This window comes from Podarcis liolepis (genome assembly GCF_965112155.1).
Source record: "Podarcis liolepis genome assembly, chromosome: 9".
Taxonomy (NCBI): domain Eukaryota; kingdom Metazoa; phylum Chordata; class Lepidosauria; order Squamata; family Lacertidae; genus Podarcis; species Podarcis liolepis.
In genome coordinates this window covers 12,935,138-12,951,391 of record NC_139564.1, presented here as the reverse complement: position 1 = coordinate 12,951,391, position 16,254 = coordinate 12,935,138, and the positions used below count along the sequence as shown (strand labels likewise).

The window sequence follows — 16,254 nt, the reverse complement described above, 5'->3', positions numbered from 1 at the left end:
GTGCTTTCGAACTGCTAGGTTGGCAGGAGCAGGGACCAAGCAATGGGATCTCACCCCGTGGTGGGGATTCAAACCGCCAACCTTCTGATCAGCAAGTCCTAGGCTCTGTGGTTTAACCCACAGCACCACCTGCGTCCCCCATTTACTTTGGTGGCCCCCCTCAAATATTTTTTTGGGGGGTGCCGAAGGGACCTTGGCCCCTAGGAGTTGGTTCCTATGCTCCTAACTTGGATTTGATTGTGGCTACCACTGTGTTGCCAGGCTGGTCTTTGCAGTCAGCTGCCTCCCACCTGGATCTGGCCAGGTTTGTAGTGTCAGATTAAACCCGCGGAGTCCTCTAGGTAGTCAAAACCTGTGGGGAGGCTTGCAAATTATGTCCTAATACGCTTTTGTAATTGTCTTTCAAAATCAAGTCTTTTGATCCACTGTCGCGGGGGCCCCAGAAGGCATGGGGCCCATAGACCTGCTCTTCCTATTTGGTAATCTGGCACTGAACATCTGAACATCTGGCTGGCCACAGAACAATTGACTTGATGGGCTTTCAGTCTGATCCAGGTGTAGTATTCCTACAGAACTTTGCATTAAAAGCTTCTTTTTTAACAATCTTCCAAGTGCTTTAATGCCCTCCTCGCAACAGCTCAGAGAACAAACAACATGTATTTTACTTCTGTATAAATGAATACATGCACATTAATATCACCAACCCTTTTCCACCTGAATTGCCTCTTTTCAACATGCCACCTTTTTTTTTTTTTTTTTTTTGGCTTTGAAGTTTTACCCAGGTCTTACCTAACATCTTTTTCGGGGGCGGAAACCTGCAATGTGCATTGAAGAATGGAAAAGAAAAGAGAACTTTGATCTCTGGAAAGTTTAGATAAAAGACTTCTCTTGCCCCTTCCTTTGCCACATGCGGATTTTTCAAAGGCTGTTTTATGAAAAAGTTGCGCTTTTCTTTGCCATCTTATCATTCTCTTTTATGGTGATACGGCGTGCAAAGAATCCGCTTCTCATAAGCCAATCCTTTCTGGTGGGCCACAAACTAATTCCCATTCCCATTAAAATTTGGTTAGTTGCTCAACCAACCCAGAAAAGGCTGTATCCGGTTTAAAACCCTAAAAATTTTTAGCTCATCAAAACCAGTCTCAGTCCTTTTGTTCTCCAGAGTAGCATCCCATCAACACAGAGAAACTTCACTATTACAGGCCCCCTACATTCCTAAAACACCAAAATGAAATATTTCTTAACTTCAGCTAAAATGGGGTTGGGCGAATCTATCGCAATTGGATATTCTCTCATTCTCATTTTTATTCAGTTCAGATTTTGGATTTGCAGGCAATAGCGGGTGGGAAATTTACTTAATAATTCCCTCCCACTGCATTCTGTTAACAGATGCCTTCCATCAACAAAGCAACGCCCATTGCATTCAACGCACGGGCAACTTAGCAGCTTCTGGCTGTCAACAATGAGTCGCTAGCACTGGCCACATTGGGGAAAACTTCTCCTAAGTATAGGTTCTTGCTACATTTCTGCAATTCACTACCGTCAACCCAAGTGTCTGCCTATTGCAGTCCTGGCTAGCCTTTGACTTACTATGATACATGCCCAATCTTATAGGGACTTTTGTTGCCTGGAACTGCAGGAAGTCTGTGTGGAGAGTGGTAGGAACATACAAAACTACCCGAGTCCATCTAGATCAGTATTGTCTATGGCACCCGCCAGCAATTATACAGGGTTTCGGATATGGGGCACTCCCAGTGCTATCTGAAGATACCAGGGATCAATCTTGCGACCTTCTGCATGCAAAACAGGTGTCTTAACCCTGAGCTGTGGCCCTTATTAAGAGCATCAAGTGCTTGTTGGGTTACAGCAGTGGGGTGTTTGGATTGGTAGGTCGTTCAACTGACATCAACTCTATTTCCTGCGCTGTGGGTTAAACCACAGACCCTAGGACTTGCCGATCAGAAGGTCAGCGCGACGGGGTGAGCTCCCTTTGCTTGGTCCCAGCTCCTGCCAACCTAGCAGTTCGAAAGCACGTCAAAGTGCAAGTAGATAAATAGGTACCGCTCCAGCGGGAAGGTAAACGGCGTTTCCGTGTGCTGCTCTGGTTCGCCAGAAGCGGCTTAGTCATGCCGGCCACTTGACCCAGAAGCTGTACGCCGGCTCCCTTGGCCAGTAAAGCGAGATGAGCGCCGCAACCCCAGAGTCGGCCACGACTGGACCTAATGGCCAGGGGTCCCTTTACCTTTACCTTACCTTAAGTACAGCAAGTGACAATTTGGTTTTTTTGTAGTTTTTGTAAAGGAACTTCTTCCAAACTGAAAGCCCATTCATTTATTTAAAACCTGTTTGTCATCCTTTACAAAACAAGGAGGGAGCGTGTATCCTGTTTTAAACTATTCTGTGCAAAGTGATATTAAAAATCGAGAGAGAATGAAGATTCACATTAAAAAAAAATTTTTTTTTACTTGTACATAGTAGTTTGCAGTGAAAAATTCCTATTACTGAAGGAGAGAAACAAATACAAGTCAGGCAAGCTTATACATCAGTAGTGAAAAGTGTCCCTTCTCAGTGTGCCTCCATCCCATAAATTTGGTTTCGATGGCATGCAGCTCCTCTAATCATAGATACATAATTTTGTAAAATTAACGCAAAAACCAATGTTTTTGAGAGTACTAAAAAGTGGAAATTAATTAACACACAGGAAGGCAACAAACATAAAATAAATTAAAGGCATGAATAGAAGCTTCTTTCTATATACAAATATCCTCTGGGGTTTTTTTTTTTTCCTTTTAACTTTACTGACGCCAACTGTACAAGCATTACAATTCCTAAGCAAAATAAAAATAAAAATGTACAAAGTCTTATTTTAATTTAAAAAAAATGGGAAAGGAGATAGCTTAATATTGTCAGCTCCCCAGTAAGAGGAACCAACCCTTTGAAGCTGCAATATATCTCTAGTGAGCTGGAAATGAAAGCTTTCCGCTCCATTCCAAGCTCTAGAGTTTTGCTTGAGTACAAGAAAGATGCACAGTGTTCTATTGGCAGAGACTGGAAGGCACTTCGTATCGTCTGTGAGATGCATAGCAATCATATGTCAAAGTCCATCCCAAGCGCTGGCCTTTCCAGGTAGTGTGGTCAAAGCGCACACATCTGCACGCATTGCATTCAGAACCAACTTCCTCTGACAAAAGCAGATGCTACTCCCCAACTTTCATCTGCAAGCATGAGACCAAATAACTCTATGCATTGTTTGCCTGCTAATCCGATTCCCTAGCCATGATATATGATTGCAGGCTGGATAGTTTATAATTCCAGAAGGTCATGGGCTAATGACTCAGCCTCTGCTTAGTCTTTGGTTCCACTGAATAAAGCTGAGCTCATGGATATGCAGTTTAGCGGCCTTGTGCTACACTCGATACGTCTGCGCAGTATTGCTCTAAGGCTATGAAAGTGGACGTCACTGAGCTTTCATGAATTCATACGTAGCACCAGCGCAGGGACAGCTTGATCAAGAATTACGTGAGAAAGCCATTGCTAGCAGGGAGGGAGTAGACGGGGCAGAAAATTCAAAAGTGCAAGATTCAGGAATTCGTTGCAGCCATGAGTAAATCTTCTGTTATGGGATGCAACCTTTTTTCCTCCAAATGTTTGCAGCTTCTCATGGTCCACATCAGGAAATGTGGTTTTGCTGTAATTGGAACCTGCCATATGATTTTGTATCAGCTTGCTCATTGGCTTTGGTGAACTCAAGCTCTCCTTGCGCCAGTGCTGTTTTGGGGAGGAACTGTACTCCGTTCCTCAACAGTGAGGGATGCTCTAAATGTGATGAAACACATTTTGGGGGGTGGGGAGGATGACCCAGGCAGGGCTCTGGGCATTAGGGATTTTGTATGCTGCCTGCTTGGGAATTGCAGGTGGGCAGAACAGATCCTGCTTGAGATTTTCCCATCAGCCTCTCCCTGACCCCTTGGCCTGATCCAGCACGGTTCTCCTTCCATTCTTATTTCAACCGGCTTGCAGGCACCTGTGCACATGAGATTAGCATGCCAAGTAGCCATTCCTTACAAACACACGATTCTAGCAGGCTGAAACTGCATACATGAGTGCTAGTGATCAGGTTCATACATGTCACTGAGCACGTGGAACCTCGCACCAGGAAGCTGAAAAATGCATACACACACGATCATGTTTAAATCACACCTGACAGGGCTTAACTACCAGCGCTAGGAGCTGTCCATTGCACAAAGAAGTTGTAGGAAACCTTTGGCCCTCCAGACGTTGCTGACCTCCAACCCCCATCAGCCCCAGCAAGCATGGCCAATGGCCAGGGGTGGTGGGGGTTGTACAGCAACATCTGGAGGGCCATAGCAACCTCCTGGGAGTCCCCTACTTTTCTCTTCCACATTCCTGCAAAGACCAGCACTAGGTCAACAAGTAAGATTTTGTTGGATTGACTTGCCTGTGCATATTGATCTTTAGTAGATATGCAAAGAGAATAATATTTTTTGATTGCAACATAAAGGTTTCCATTACTCTGCGAAAGGAAGCCCTTGTCTGTGTAGAGGCACGCACAAACACAGAGGCCTTCTGACATGCCACAACAGGGAAATAAACACCTTACACTGGATTTTCTTAGGTTCTTTGTGTATGTCAGAACCGATTGTGCTGTTCAGCACTTTGGGAAGTTCTCCTGTAACCTAAGGCAGAAAGCTTTGCTTCAGACGCATAACATATATCTTAAATCTCCTTCACCACTAGATTCTAAAAGAGTGGATTGAAATACCAGCAGTTTTGATGAACCATTTACAAAGCTTTGTACAGAAATATACGAAATGGTCTTCCTGCCAATCTTCATATCATCTTGACAAGTTCTTTGCAGATTTCATTCCCCCCCATGCATAGCTTGCAACAACAAGGTTTGTTGCTTGCTTTTCTGGTGCTGAGCTTTCCATTCCCCCACCACCATATTCTCACAGTAAGAAAGTTACAGTCTAGTCCTTCCACATTGTGGCAACCTATGGTGTGTTCCTTCTTGGCTCCTGCACATCTTTTCATTCATACGTGTTTAAAAATCTTTGGAGAATGAAATACATTGGCAGTGCAAAATGGGGTCAGGTGGGGAGAACTGTTAAGCAACAAAGTCAACGCAGGAGGTGTTGTTTTTTTAAGATAAGGCTTCTTGGGTTGCAGGGGAGGGTGTTATCTGCAGGCGCAGGATTCCACTGTCATGTTTGGGTAGACTTTGAGTACCACGTTCTTGTTTTCATCGAAGAATAAGATGCTGAGAGACGACATCTTGTCTGGGACGCAGCAAGGCTCTGGAATCCCAGAGACCACACCCACAGCTCTCACAATGCTTTGGATAGTTGCATGGTTGGAGGGCTTCAAGGCCTGCAGAAGAGAAGAACAGCAGTTAACTGGGCTGGGAACACACAATGTTTAACTGATCCTTTACAGCAGCACCACCGTGAATAGATCTGCAGTGTTTTTACACCAGGTTTAATTGCCAAGGCTTCCCTGAAAGAACAATGGTTTATTCCGATGCTTTAGCTTTGATGGCTGTTTTGGAATTTGTTGTTGCAGTTCTGGCATGAATATTTTGCAGTTTGAACAGGGATTGCTCTGTATTTCAGGATTGTTAAGATACATGTTAGCCACCTTGATTATCCTTTGAAAATAAGGCACGCGCACGCACGCACGTGTGTGTGTGTGTGTATAATAAAATTCACTGTATGTTCTAATATCTCAGTTTGGTTTGGCATTATTTCAGGTTGATTAGAGATAAAGTGATTTGGAAGGCTTGGAGCTCCCAGTCCTACATGTTTACGGAGTTCAATGAGTTCCTTGGGCTACTGTACGCCCCCTGCACATAGGTTAGCATTACTAATTAATTCTGCACATCACAGTTTATGTAAGTGAAATAAATCCTCAACCAAGCCATCTTATTGGACACTGTACACCTTCCTTAACTGATCTGAAAACCAGCTCTGATAGAGCAAGTGGTTGGTGACCCAGGGCTTGAAATAGCTGCCGTGTTGGATATTGCTTATCAAATGCAATTAACGAACCGTTTGCATGTCAAAATGCCACCTTTTGTATGTAAGATATCACTTATCAAATAAAATCCACAAACCGCTGCATGCCATCCTTCCTCTTAAGAGCGCGTGATGTAATAAACGGAGGCTGCCCAGTTTACACTTGACTTGCTCTGTATAAAAGGACAGGGGCTGAATGTGGCTCTCTCTGCTTGGCCCTTTGGACTTTCCTCAGGTCACAAACCCTCTTTCACCAGATCACACCTCTCACCAGCCCAACATCGCACCTGCCCAGTGTTTTTGTCTGGTTGGAATGTGTCCTCCAGCTCTGATAAAACTTTTTGGTTGCCTGGAGGATGGAGAGAGGTGTGTGAATTCTGGGTAGATAGTAGCCTACTGTAAAAAGATAAAATTCACATGTAATTCTCTGCCCTCTTTTGCCTCTGACCCCACCAATGGCCTAGTGTGGGCTGCCAGCGCCCAGGGCCTTGCAGAGGGAGGGGAGTGGACGGAGTACGCATGCGCACTCAACTGCCTAACAGCGTCTGCGTCACCCAAAAGATCGTAGCTGCAGAGATAAGAAAAGAGAAGCAGTTCCATTGTTTAGAGAGATCACTTCCTGGTTCACACAGAGAAGCCATTTTCAATGGAACCCAGTGACAGAAGTGCAGAGCTATACTGAGGCAGCGCTGGGTGTTGAAATTTTGCACCCCTAGGAATTTTGTGCTCAGGGCAACTGTCTCTGGGCCTCACCCACTGCTGGCATGCACCAACCACCCCTCCTGTGAAGGCTGCTTAGAAGGAAATGTGCCCATTGGGCAGAAAAACGCCTTGATCTGTTAAGATAGTTTCCTGCAATTATTAGTAGCAACAAAGCACATCTAGCCTAACATGCACATTAGCGGCCATGCCTATGCAAAATCAGGTTTCCTAACAGGATGTGGGAACATGCATACAAATTGATGGTGCCCATATGGTTTTCCCAGTAGTGATGTATGGAAGTGAGAGCTGGACCACAAAGACGACTGATCACCGAAGAATTGATGCTTTTGAATTATGGTGCTGGAGGAGACTCTTGAGAGTCCCATGGACTGCAAGAAGATCACACCTATCCTTTCTGAAGGAAATCAGTCCTGGGTGCTCACTGGAAGGACAGATCCTAAAGCTGAGTCTCCAGTGCTTTGGCCACCTCATGAGAAGAGAAGACTCCCTAGAAAAGACCCTGATGTTGGGAAAGATGGAGGGCACAAGGAGAAGGGGACGACAGAGGACGAGATGGTTGGACAGTGTTCTCGAAGCTACCAGCATGAGTTTGACCAAACTGCCGGAGGCAGTGGAAGACAGGAGTGCCTGGCGTGCTCTGGTCCAGGGGGTCAGGAAGAGTCGGACACGACTAAACAACAACAACAACATGTTCCCCCAGATGAATCCAGTTACCAGGACTGCATGTTTGTAGCCCAGAAAGCAGCAAAGGTGGAATATGAGCCAGCTCTTCGGGAGGAAAGTGGGGACTGGATTCTGTCCCCTCTCTGCCCCTTCCCCATCAAACAGCTAATCCAGGCAGATTCCAGCTCCCCTTATCACGCTATGCACGGCTATCTCTGGCTGCTGCACATGCACTTCATTGGATTTGGCCTCTCACTCCATTCAAGAGCAGGCGGGTAAGATGTGTTTTTAATTTCAGTGCAAGATGCAATTTCCCTCCCGGTAATCTTTAAATTCCTCTCCAAAATGGAACATAATGCCAGCAGACCTCTCTCCCTTTCCGTGGATGATTTGCTGAAATGGAAGGTGTAGCAGTTTATAAAGAGATCTCTGTTGCATCTGTTAACACCCCAAAATGGGAAAAGGGGTTCCTCAATGTGCTGCTGTTTGAGCCAGTCAATATCTTATGTAAGAGTAATTTGCAATATATTGTTCTCTGTCTTTGGTTCCTCCCTCAGCCCCCAGTGTTCCTGTTAAAGGATTTAATGCATAAAATGTGGGGTGGAGTGGGGCAGGGAAGATGAGGAGACCTTCGAGCCCATTGTCTGGATTTATTTTCCAGAAACATTTCTAGAGGTCCCATGTCTTTAGAGTATGTACAAAATGAAGTCAGAAAACAGGAGAAGACTATTTTACTGCAGGCATATGAATTAGGACAGAGAAATGAAGGCTCTTAGGCTATCCCTAGGCATGCGCAGGAATTTTCTAAGGTCCTTTTGCTCTCACCGAATGCCAGGAACAAAAGGTTGCATTAGGGATCCATGAAATATCCATTGTGTCTTATGAGCTAAAAGGAATTGGAAACAGGTGCTCTGCTGATGTTGAGTCTATTTTATTAGGAACGCTGGGGGGTTATGCTTCTCCAAAGTCAATTACCGTTTCTGAAAGGGGTTGTGAGTTTATTGTTCTGCTTTTGTGGTTTTATGCACAAAATAGCAATAAAGATGTTTGCTGGCCCGCGGTACGGTTGTGGTATGAGAGCAACTACTCTCCGGTTGACACAGAGCCTTGCTTGGATGCGGTTTTCAGTTTAAATTTAAAACTCTTGGTTTTCCCTTCCAGGCACTGCACTAAGAAATATGAATGAACCTCTTGTTACTCAGAGCCAGCCTAGACATTCAACAGAATCAAGCTGTAAAGTTTTTCCTGGTCTTCAGGCTACAGTAAAATAGCATGTCAAGGAGGATTCCCCCTGCCCCCGCTGTTCATTTCCTATGTGCAGCTTATATATGAACGTACAGTGCGGCACTTGAAGCAATACAGTGAAGTATAAATGCCACCATTTGGTTCTCCAGAACTGGGAAACAGAGCCTGCCAATATGGCGTCCTACCGCCCCAGAGTTTGCTGAACTACAATTCCCATCATCCCTAGCAATTTATGTTGCTGCCTGGGACCAATGAGAGTTGTCGTCCAAAGCATCACGTGGGCTACCCATCGTGCAAACTGACCCACAGGGTCATACTAGATGTGATGGCTGCAGTTCTATGTGTTTAGACACAAAACTGCTCTGATCAAGTGTCTGAGCGAGGAGAAGGGAATCCTTCTGCCTGCCTGAAGCTTCTCTCCTGAGCTGCTGTTCTACTCAGCTGAACTCTGACCCTGGAAGTGGGCTCAGCTATCCAAAAAGTTCTTTGGGAGCTGTAAGCATCAGCAGGCCTAGAGAGAGTTGAGTTTCGTGCCTCCTCCTTGCTGTTAGAATCAGTTTGCTTATCCATCCATTTGGTACATTTGTAGCATATATTTCATTCAGAGTGTTCAAGATGGCATTACATTATTAATTGCAAAAATATTTGTGCACAGGTGATGGCCAATTTATGTGCATCCAATTGACGCTTGATCGCATGGCGCCAAACCCAGAAATGACCTGAAAACATCATTAAAAGTCACTAAAAGGGTGGAACTGGGTGGGGCAGAACATTTTACACAGGCCCCGCCAGAACTGACACATGGGGACCCGGAACGTAACCCCATGCACAAAATAAGGATTGCCTGTTTTGCTATACAGTGGGACCTCTGGTTACGAACTTAATTCATTCCGGAGGGCCGTTCTTAGCCCGAAACCGTTCTTAACATGAGGCATGCTTTCGCTAATGGGGCCTCCCACTGCCGCCGACGCAGGACTTCTGCTTGCATCCCGGGGCAAAATTCGCAACCAGGAACATCTACTTCCAGGTTAGTTAAGCTCATTACCCGAAGCGTTCGTGAGGACGATGGTACATCTGAGGTTCCACTATATAATAAAAAATTGCAGTTTACAGCAATAAAAACACACAACATATATTCTTCCCTGTAGTGGGTTTGAGTTACTCGTGCATAAACTGTCCCCGTTAGGGAGCTTAATTGCCTGGGTTAAACCGTCCTGACTGCACAGCCCATCTCAACGTGGCTGCCTCAGTCGCTAGCAGAATCTGTCTGTGGGCGTTTCTTAAACCTTTTCCAGCATAAAAGCTGTTTGACTCCCAGTCATCTCCGCCTCTCACTGCGCGGGAGTCTTCTGCGCAGGGAGGGCATGGGTAGTGGAGGACCAGTGCTCTCCTCACTGATGTCCAGGGAAGAATCCCGGAGCTCTCCCCCCGCTTCCCCCATTTGCTCTCCTGGATCCCTGGTGTTACGCTGATTTCCTTCCCCCTCTATCAAGCTGCGTCTCCCCCTGCTGCTGGTACCTTCTCCTGCAGAATTGGGGAGCCTCTCCTTCTCCTTTCGCTCTGATGTCAGTTCCCTGACATCCCCCATCATTTTATTCTTATAAACAACCCTGCGAGGCAGATAAGACTGAGGTGGCTGGCCAAAGTCAGGGGAAATAATAGCATCTCTCTCTGTGGTATGTGTGTGTGTGATCTACAAATTAAAAATTAAAAAACGATGTGGGGGCTCCCATCTGTATTGGGGCACTGCTGCTTTTTCTTCAAAACAAAAGTGGGCAATTTAAGCATTCTTTTCGAAAAGTGTTAATAATTTTATGTGTATGTTGGCCCATGAAGCAAAAATAGCAGCAACAGCAGCGGCGGCAACAAAACTGACCGATGCAGGCTTGTAAATAGTGGCTTGCATGATTGTCAGTGAGCAGTTAGGGAACATTTTGTAAATAAATAGTAAGACTTCCACCTGCCACCTTTTTATGATTCTTAATACAGGTGACTAATGCCATGAGCTCAGACAGATGGGTTGGTGTAAACACTCATGGACTGGTAACATCTGACAATTTTATTTGCAAGACAGGACTAATATGTTTATTAGCTAAAGAAACAAGCATGTTCACCACCTGGAACATTATATGGGAAAGGTAGGACAAAAATATTTTTAATAAATAGCTGCATCTAGTAAAATAAATAAATAGGCATAGGTATATTCTGAAGGCTCTTGGTATCTAAACCTCATGCAGACCCCAGAGTCAGAGCAGCTACAACAGCAGCCTCTGCTCCCCAAATTGGTAATCAGCAAATTCTCCAGGGACAGCCCCAGATTTACATAAGCTGCCCCAGTTTCTGATTTGATCTAAGAATGTTCTGCCTTTCCTTAGGACACCCCTATTTTCATTAGAGAAATGTTGGAGGGTATGGAATTATGTGACCCTCTGAGTCAAGGAGATAAGTAACTAGACAACCTTTAGAAGACAACTGGAGGCAGCCCTGTATGGGGAAGTTTCTAAATGTTTTATTATGTTTTTATATACGTTGGAAGCCGCCCAGAGCGGCTGGGGTGACCCAGTCAGATGGGCTGGGTGAAAATATAAAAAAATTGTTGTTGTTGTCAAAATAGGATGTCCCTGTTTTCACTGGAGAAATGTTGGAGGGTAACCTATCCATTCTGAAGGAAATCAGCCCTGAGTGCTCACTGGAAGGACAGATCCTGAAGCTGAGGCTCCAATACTTTGGCCACCTCATGAGAAGAGAAGACTCCCTGGAAAAGACCCTGATGTTGGGAAAGATGGAGGACACAAGGAGAAGGGGACAACAGAGGACGAGATGGTTGGACAGTGTTCTTGAAGCTACAAACATGAGTTTGACCAAACTGCGGGAGTGGAAGACAGGAGTGCCTGGCGTGCTCTGGTCCATGGGGTCACGAAGAGTCGGACACGACTAAACGACTAAACAACAACAATGCCTGAAGGCCAGAAACAAAAGTGGATGTGGCTCTTACCATTGCATCATAGGTTGCATTTCAGCCACACACAAAACCAGAGGGTTGCTGCACACACCCAAACCTTCCATCCATGCAAACAAGTAGCATTGTCACAGGTCAATGACACATTCCATGCAGGCAAAAGCACTCCAGGAGGTTGTGGCCTTTAGGGATTCCCATCTAGAGAGGGCCCCACATTTGCCTCCTGGGCTTGAGGTTCTCCATCACCCCTGAGCTACAGAGCAGATAAGAAAGAGGAATTCCTTTTCAGAAGCAATTTTTCGTCCTAGCTTTCCCTCTGAGTAGCAATTCTTTATGTGTGGGACTGTTGGAATGCCCAGTCCTCTGCCTGCAGTACTTTTCGGCGCATATATTTGTCTCTGCATTAGAGCAGCTCAAGACTTTGCACAACAGCCACCTTTGGTGTTGTGCAGGTGTTTCCTGTAGAAAACACATGAAGTGTAAAAATAAAATAAAATGATGAGTGTCCTCAGACACCTACGGACATGTTTTTGGGAAGCTAGATGAAAGCAGGGCTGTTAAGACAGACAGAGTGGTAATGATTCAAATCCACATGGATTTCCCCTCTCCACCTCTCCGGTTTTATTATCTCCCCAGCTCCCAGCTGGTCTGCATCTGGATATCCAGGATGCCTACCCGAGCGAGAGGGGGTTAATGGAAACACGGCAAGGAAGGGGAAAAGGAAGAAGTGTGAGTAGTTACAAAGGAGCAAAGGAAGCTGCCTTGTATCAAGTCACACCCTTAGTCCATAGGAAGGGAGGAAGAATTTGGTGCAGTTCACATTTAAAGGCAACCCGGCTGAACTTGCGCTTCAGATGGTGAGCCGTCTTGTGGAAAAAATACTGTATTTTTCACTCTATAAGACGCACATTTTCCCTCCTAAAAAGTAAGAGGAAATGTGTGTGCATCTTATGGAGCGAATGCAGGCTGCGCAGCTATTGCTGAAACCAAAACAGCGACAAAAAAACCCCTCTTGCTGTTCTGGCTTCAGGGATAGCCGCACAAAGCCTCTTCAACAACATTTGATTCATAATTCCCCCCCTCCTTGTTTTCCTACTCTAAAAACTAGGTGCGACTTATGGTCAGGTGCGTCTTATAGAGCGAAAAACACGGCAAGCAAACCAAAACGCAACAATCCTTCCCCAGTTTGCGCTTCTCTGAATTTTGCAATGCAGCTCTCCAGCCAAGTAATGCATATTAAAAAGCACATATTAAGGTGGGTGTAAATGCATCTATCAGTGACAACGACATGTAAAAGTGCATTATGTCAGGGAAAATATCGCACAAAGGTGCATTAGATAAGGGATAATCACTTTGCAAAAATGGGAAGGAAAAGTCCTCCTTGCCCAAGTAGCTCAGTTGGTTAGAGCATGGCACTGATAATGCCAAGGTTGCAGGTTCGATCCCCGTATGGGAGAGCTGTGTATTCTTGCATTGCAGAGGGTCGGATTAGATGATCCTCAGGGTCCCCTCCAACTGTACAGTTCTATGAGAAGACTGGCATTGCATTGCAAAATTCAGAGAAGTGCAAATTTCACAGGATGGCTGCACTTCGGAGAGCAAACCAAATGCAAACTGCATTTAATGTTTCTAAATGCCCTCACCCCCGCTGCACATCTCTAGGCCCCATCCAGGCACTGACCAGAATCAGCCCTACTTATTTTCAACCCAGTGGATGCATCACGTGCCTTTCCTCTAGAGTTCGCTTGAAAGGAAGAGGTCTACCAGAAGCAATCCTTTGAAACATTATATGGGGAAATGACAAAATCTTTTGTTTCACGAGACTTTAGGGGACTCTAACATGACATTCGTTTGCTGTTCTTCTGCTTAAATGTAGTTGTTATTGATGTTTAATTTTTTTGCAATTTTTTGTGTGGCTTTATACGCAGTATTCTTTGGGTGTTGTTTCAAATTGTAAGCAGCCTTAAGGGCTTTGTGAAAGGTCAAATGTTGGCGGAATAACAAAAAAAGGCCTATTAACAATCAGAAACCCAAAAATTTAAAATAAAAACACACCATTGTCATACGGCATCATCAGCAGAGGAGAATTCCTTCCCAAACCAAATCTGCACACACCGTTCCAGGCACAGGAACTGATGAAATGGGCAACTGAATCTTACTTCAACATTGGCAACTTCAACATTCACTGCACTTGAGGGCCACAGGGTCAAGCACTTTGCCTTCCAGAACCTCGTTGCTGCTACCCAACATCAGCTGCCTGAGTCGGTCACCTCACTCTGCCTAATGATAGGGCCGACATGGCCAGGGGCACCCAAGAGTTGTTAATAATAAAAATAATATTTATACCCCGCCCATCTGGCTGCGTTTCCCCAGCCACTTTGGGAGGCTCACAGAATATGTAAAACATAATGAAGCACCAAACATTAAAAACTCCCCAGTACAGAGCTGCCTTCAGATGTCTTCCCAAAGTTATGTACAGTGGATCCTCGGGTTACGTTACCTTTGGGTAACGTAACTTTCGGGTTGTGAACACAGCAAACCCGGAAGTGGGTTTGCCACTCGCATGTGTGCAGAAGTGCTCTGCGGTGTCACATGTGTACGCAGAAGCGGTCCTCCGGTTACGGAATTTCTGGGATACAGCCGGGCCTCCAGAACAGATCCCATTCGTAACCGGAGGTACCACTATGGTTCTTTATCTTCTTTGACATCTGAAGGGAGGGCGTTCCACAGGGAGTGTGCCACTACCGAGAAGGCCCTCCGCCTGGTTCCCTGTAACTTCCCTGAAACCAGCAGAAGACCCTCAGAGGAGGACCTCAGTGTCTGGGCTGAGCGATGGGGGTGAAGACGCCCCTTCAGTTAAAAGATTAGGTTGCTGCTTACGAAGCTCTCCACACTGGCCTGCCTAGCTGCCATTCTCTTAGCGTAGGTTTGTGGAAGGAGGCACACAGCAAGAGGGGGTTAGGATGCCAGGATGAGCCACTACAAGATAGGTCTGAACTTCAGGAGAGCACCAGTAATAACAATGACATGGAAAAAGAGGATAGAGGAAAGATTTTTCTCCCTTTCTCTTGGCACTAGAACTTGTGGACACCCAACAAAACTGAAACAGAATGTTGAAAGGTTCAGGACAGGCGAAAATAAGTATTTCTTCATATTATGCATAGTAAAAAAGGTAAAGGGACCCCTGACCATTAAGTCCAGTCGTGGACGACTCTGGGGTTGCGGTGCTCATCTCGCTTTATTGGCCGAGGGAGCCGGCGTACAGCTTCCGGGTCATGTGGCCAGCATGTCTAAGCCGCTTCTGGCCAACGAGAGCAGTGCACAGAAACGCCGTTTACCTTCCCGCCGGAGTGGTACCTATTTATCTACTTGCACTTTGACGTGCTTTCGAACTGCTAGGTTAGCAGGAGCAGGGACTGAGCAACGGGATTCAAACCGCAGGGATTCAAACCGCCGACCTTCTGATTGGCCAGCCCTAGGCTCTGTGGTTTAACCCACAGTGCCACCCACGTAACTAAAATTATGCATAGTATATACCGTATTTTTTGCACCACAACACTCACTTTTTTCCTCCTAGAAAGTAAGGGGAAATGTCTGTGCGTGTTATGGAGCGAATGCCTACAGATGGCGGGGGAATCTGCTGCAGTCGTGAGCAGAGGATCCATGGTTCCCCTTCCTTCCCTCCTCTGTGGCTCGCTTTGAAACAGCAAAGCTGGAGAAGAGCCGCTGAGTGGGGAGGAGAGAGGGACAGGGAGCCTGCTTGCTTTAAAGGAGCAAAGCGGGAGAGGAGCCTTCTCCTCTTATACCCCTCTTCTGCATTATTAACAGCATCCTTCTCCACCCACCCCACGCGTGTTCCTTGTCCCTTGAGTGCTTTTCCTTCCCTCCCCACTTAAAACATGGTTACAAAGCATGGATCCACATGGATCCTCAGGATTTTTGCACTGGGTCACCCCAAATTCACCATCAGATCACATAGCATGTCCATGGCTACAGCTTGCACCAAAAAAATCACGCACCCACTGTTGCCTGGGGCCGCAGTTGTGCAAAAACGTGGTTACAAAGCATGGATCCTCAGGATTTTTGCATTGGGCTACCCCAAACTCACCGTCAGATCACATGTCTGTGGCCACAGCATGAACCACAAAAATCATACATCCACTGTTTCGTTTAGAATATTTTTTTTTCTTGTTTTCCTCCTCTAAAAACTATGTGCGTGTTATGGTCGGGTGCGTGTTATAGAGCGAAAAATACGGGTAAATCTAATTAACAATAATAATTTATTTGTGCTTTTATCTTGTGAACTACACTGAGATCTTTTGATGAAGGGCAGTATGTAAATGTTAACAACAACAATAGTTAAAGTATGGAACTCTGTTCCACAGGAGAAGTGAAGGCCAACAACTTGGGTGGCTTTAAAAGATGAACAGACAAATTCATGGAGGAGGAGGTGGCTATCAATAGACTATAATGGTTCTGAATACCAGTTCCTGGAAACCACAGGAGGGAAGTGTGTATCTGTGCTCAGGTCCTCGGTGTGAGTTTCCCACAGGTACCTGCACCATGGCATCCACTCATGGAATCCAGATGGCAGCTGAAACATCTCATGCCAATGGCGTGATTTTTTTC

The 16,254-nt window shown here is 45.6% G+C and overlaps 1 protein-coding gene across 2 annotated transcripts in view; it reads right to left on the bottom strand.

The window, feature by feature from the left end:
- Positions 1 to 2,437: 2,437 nt before the first annotated feature.
- The window catches only part of BMP3 (bone morphogenetic protein 3), a 36,451-nt gene continuing 22,634 nt past the window's right edge, over positions 2,438 to 16,254 (bottom strand). For both annotated transcript variants that reach the window (XM_083458848.1, XM_083458849.1), the window contains exon 3: positions 2,438 to 5,391. In XM_083458848.1, the coding sequence (XP_083314974.1) occupies positions 5,200 to 5,391 (192 nt within the window). In that variant the 3' untranslated portion in view covers positions 2,438 to 5,199. The remainder of the gene's footprint in view (positions 5,392 to 16,254) is intronic.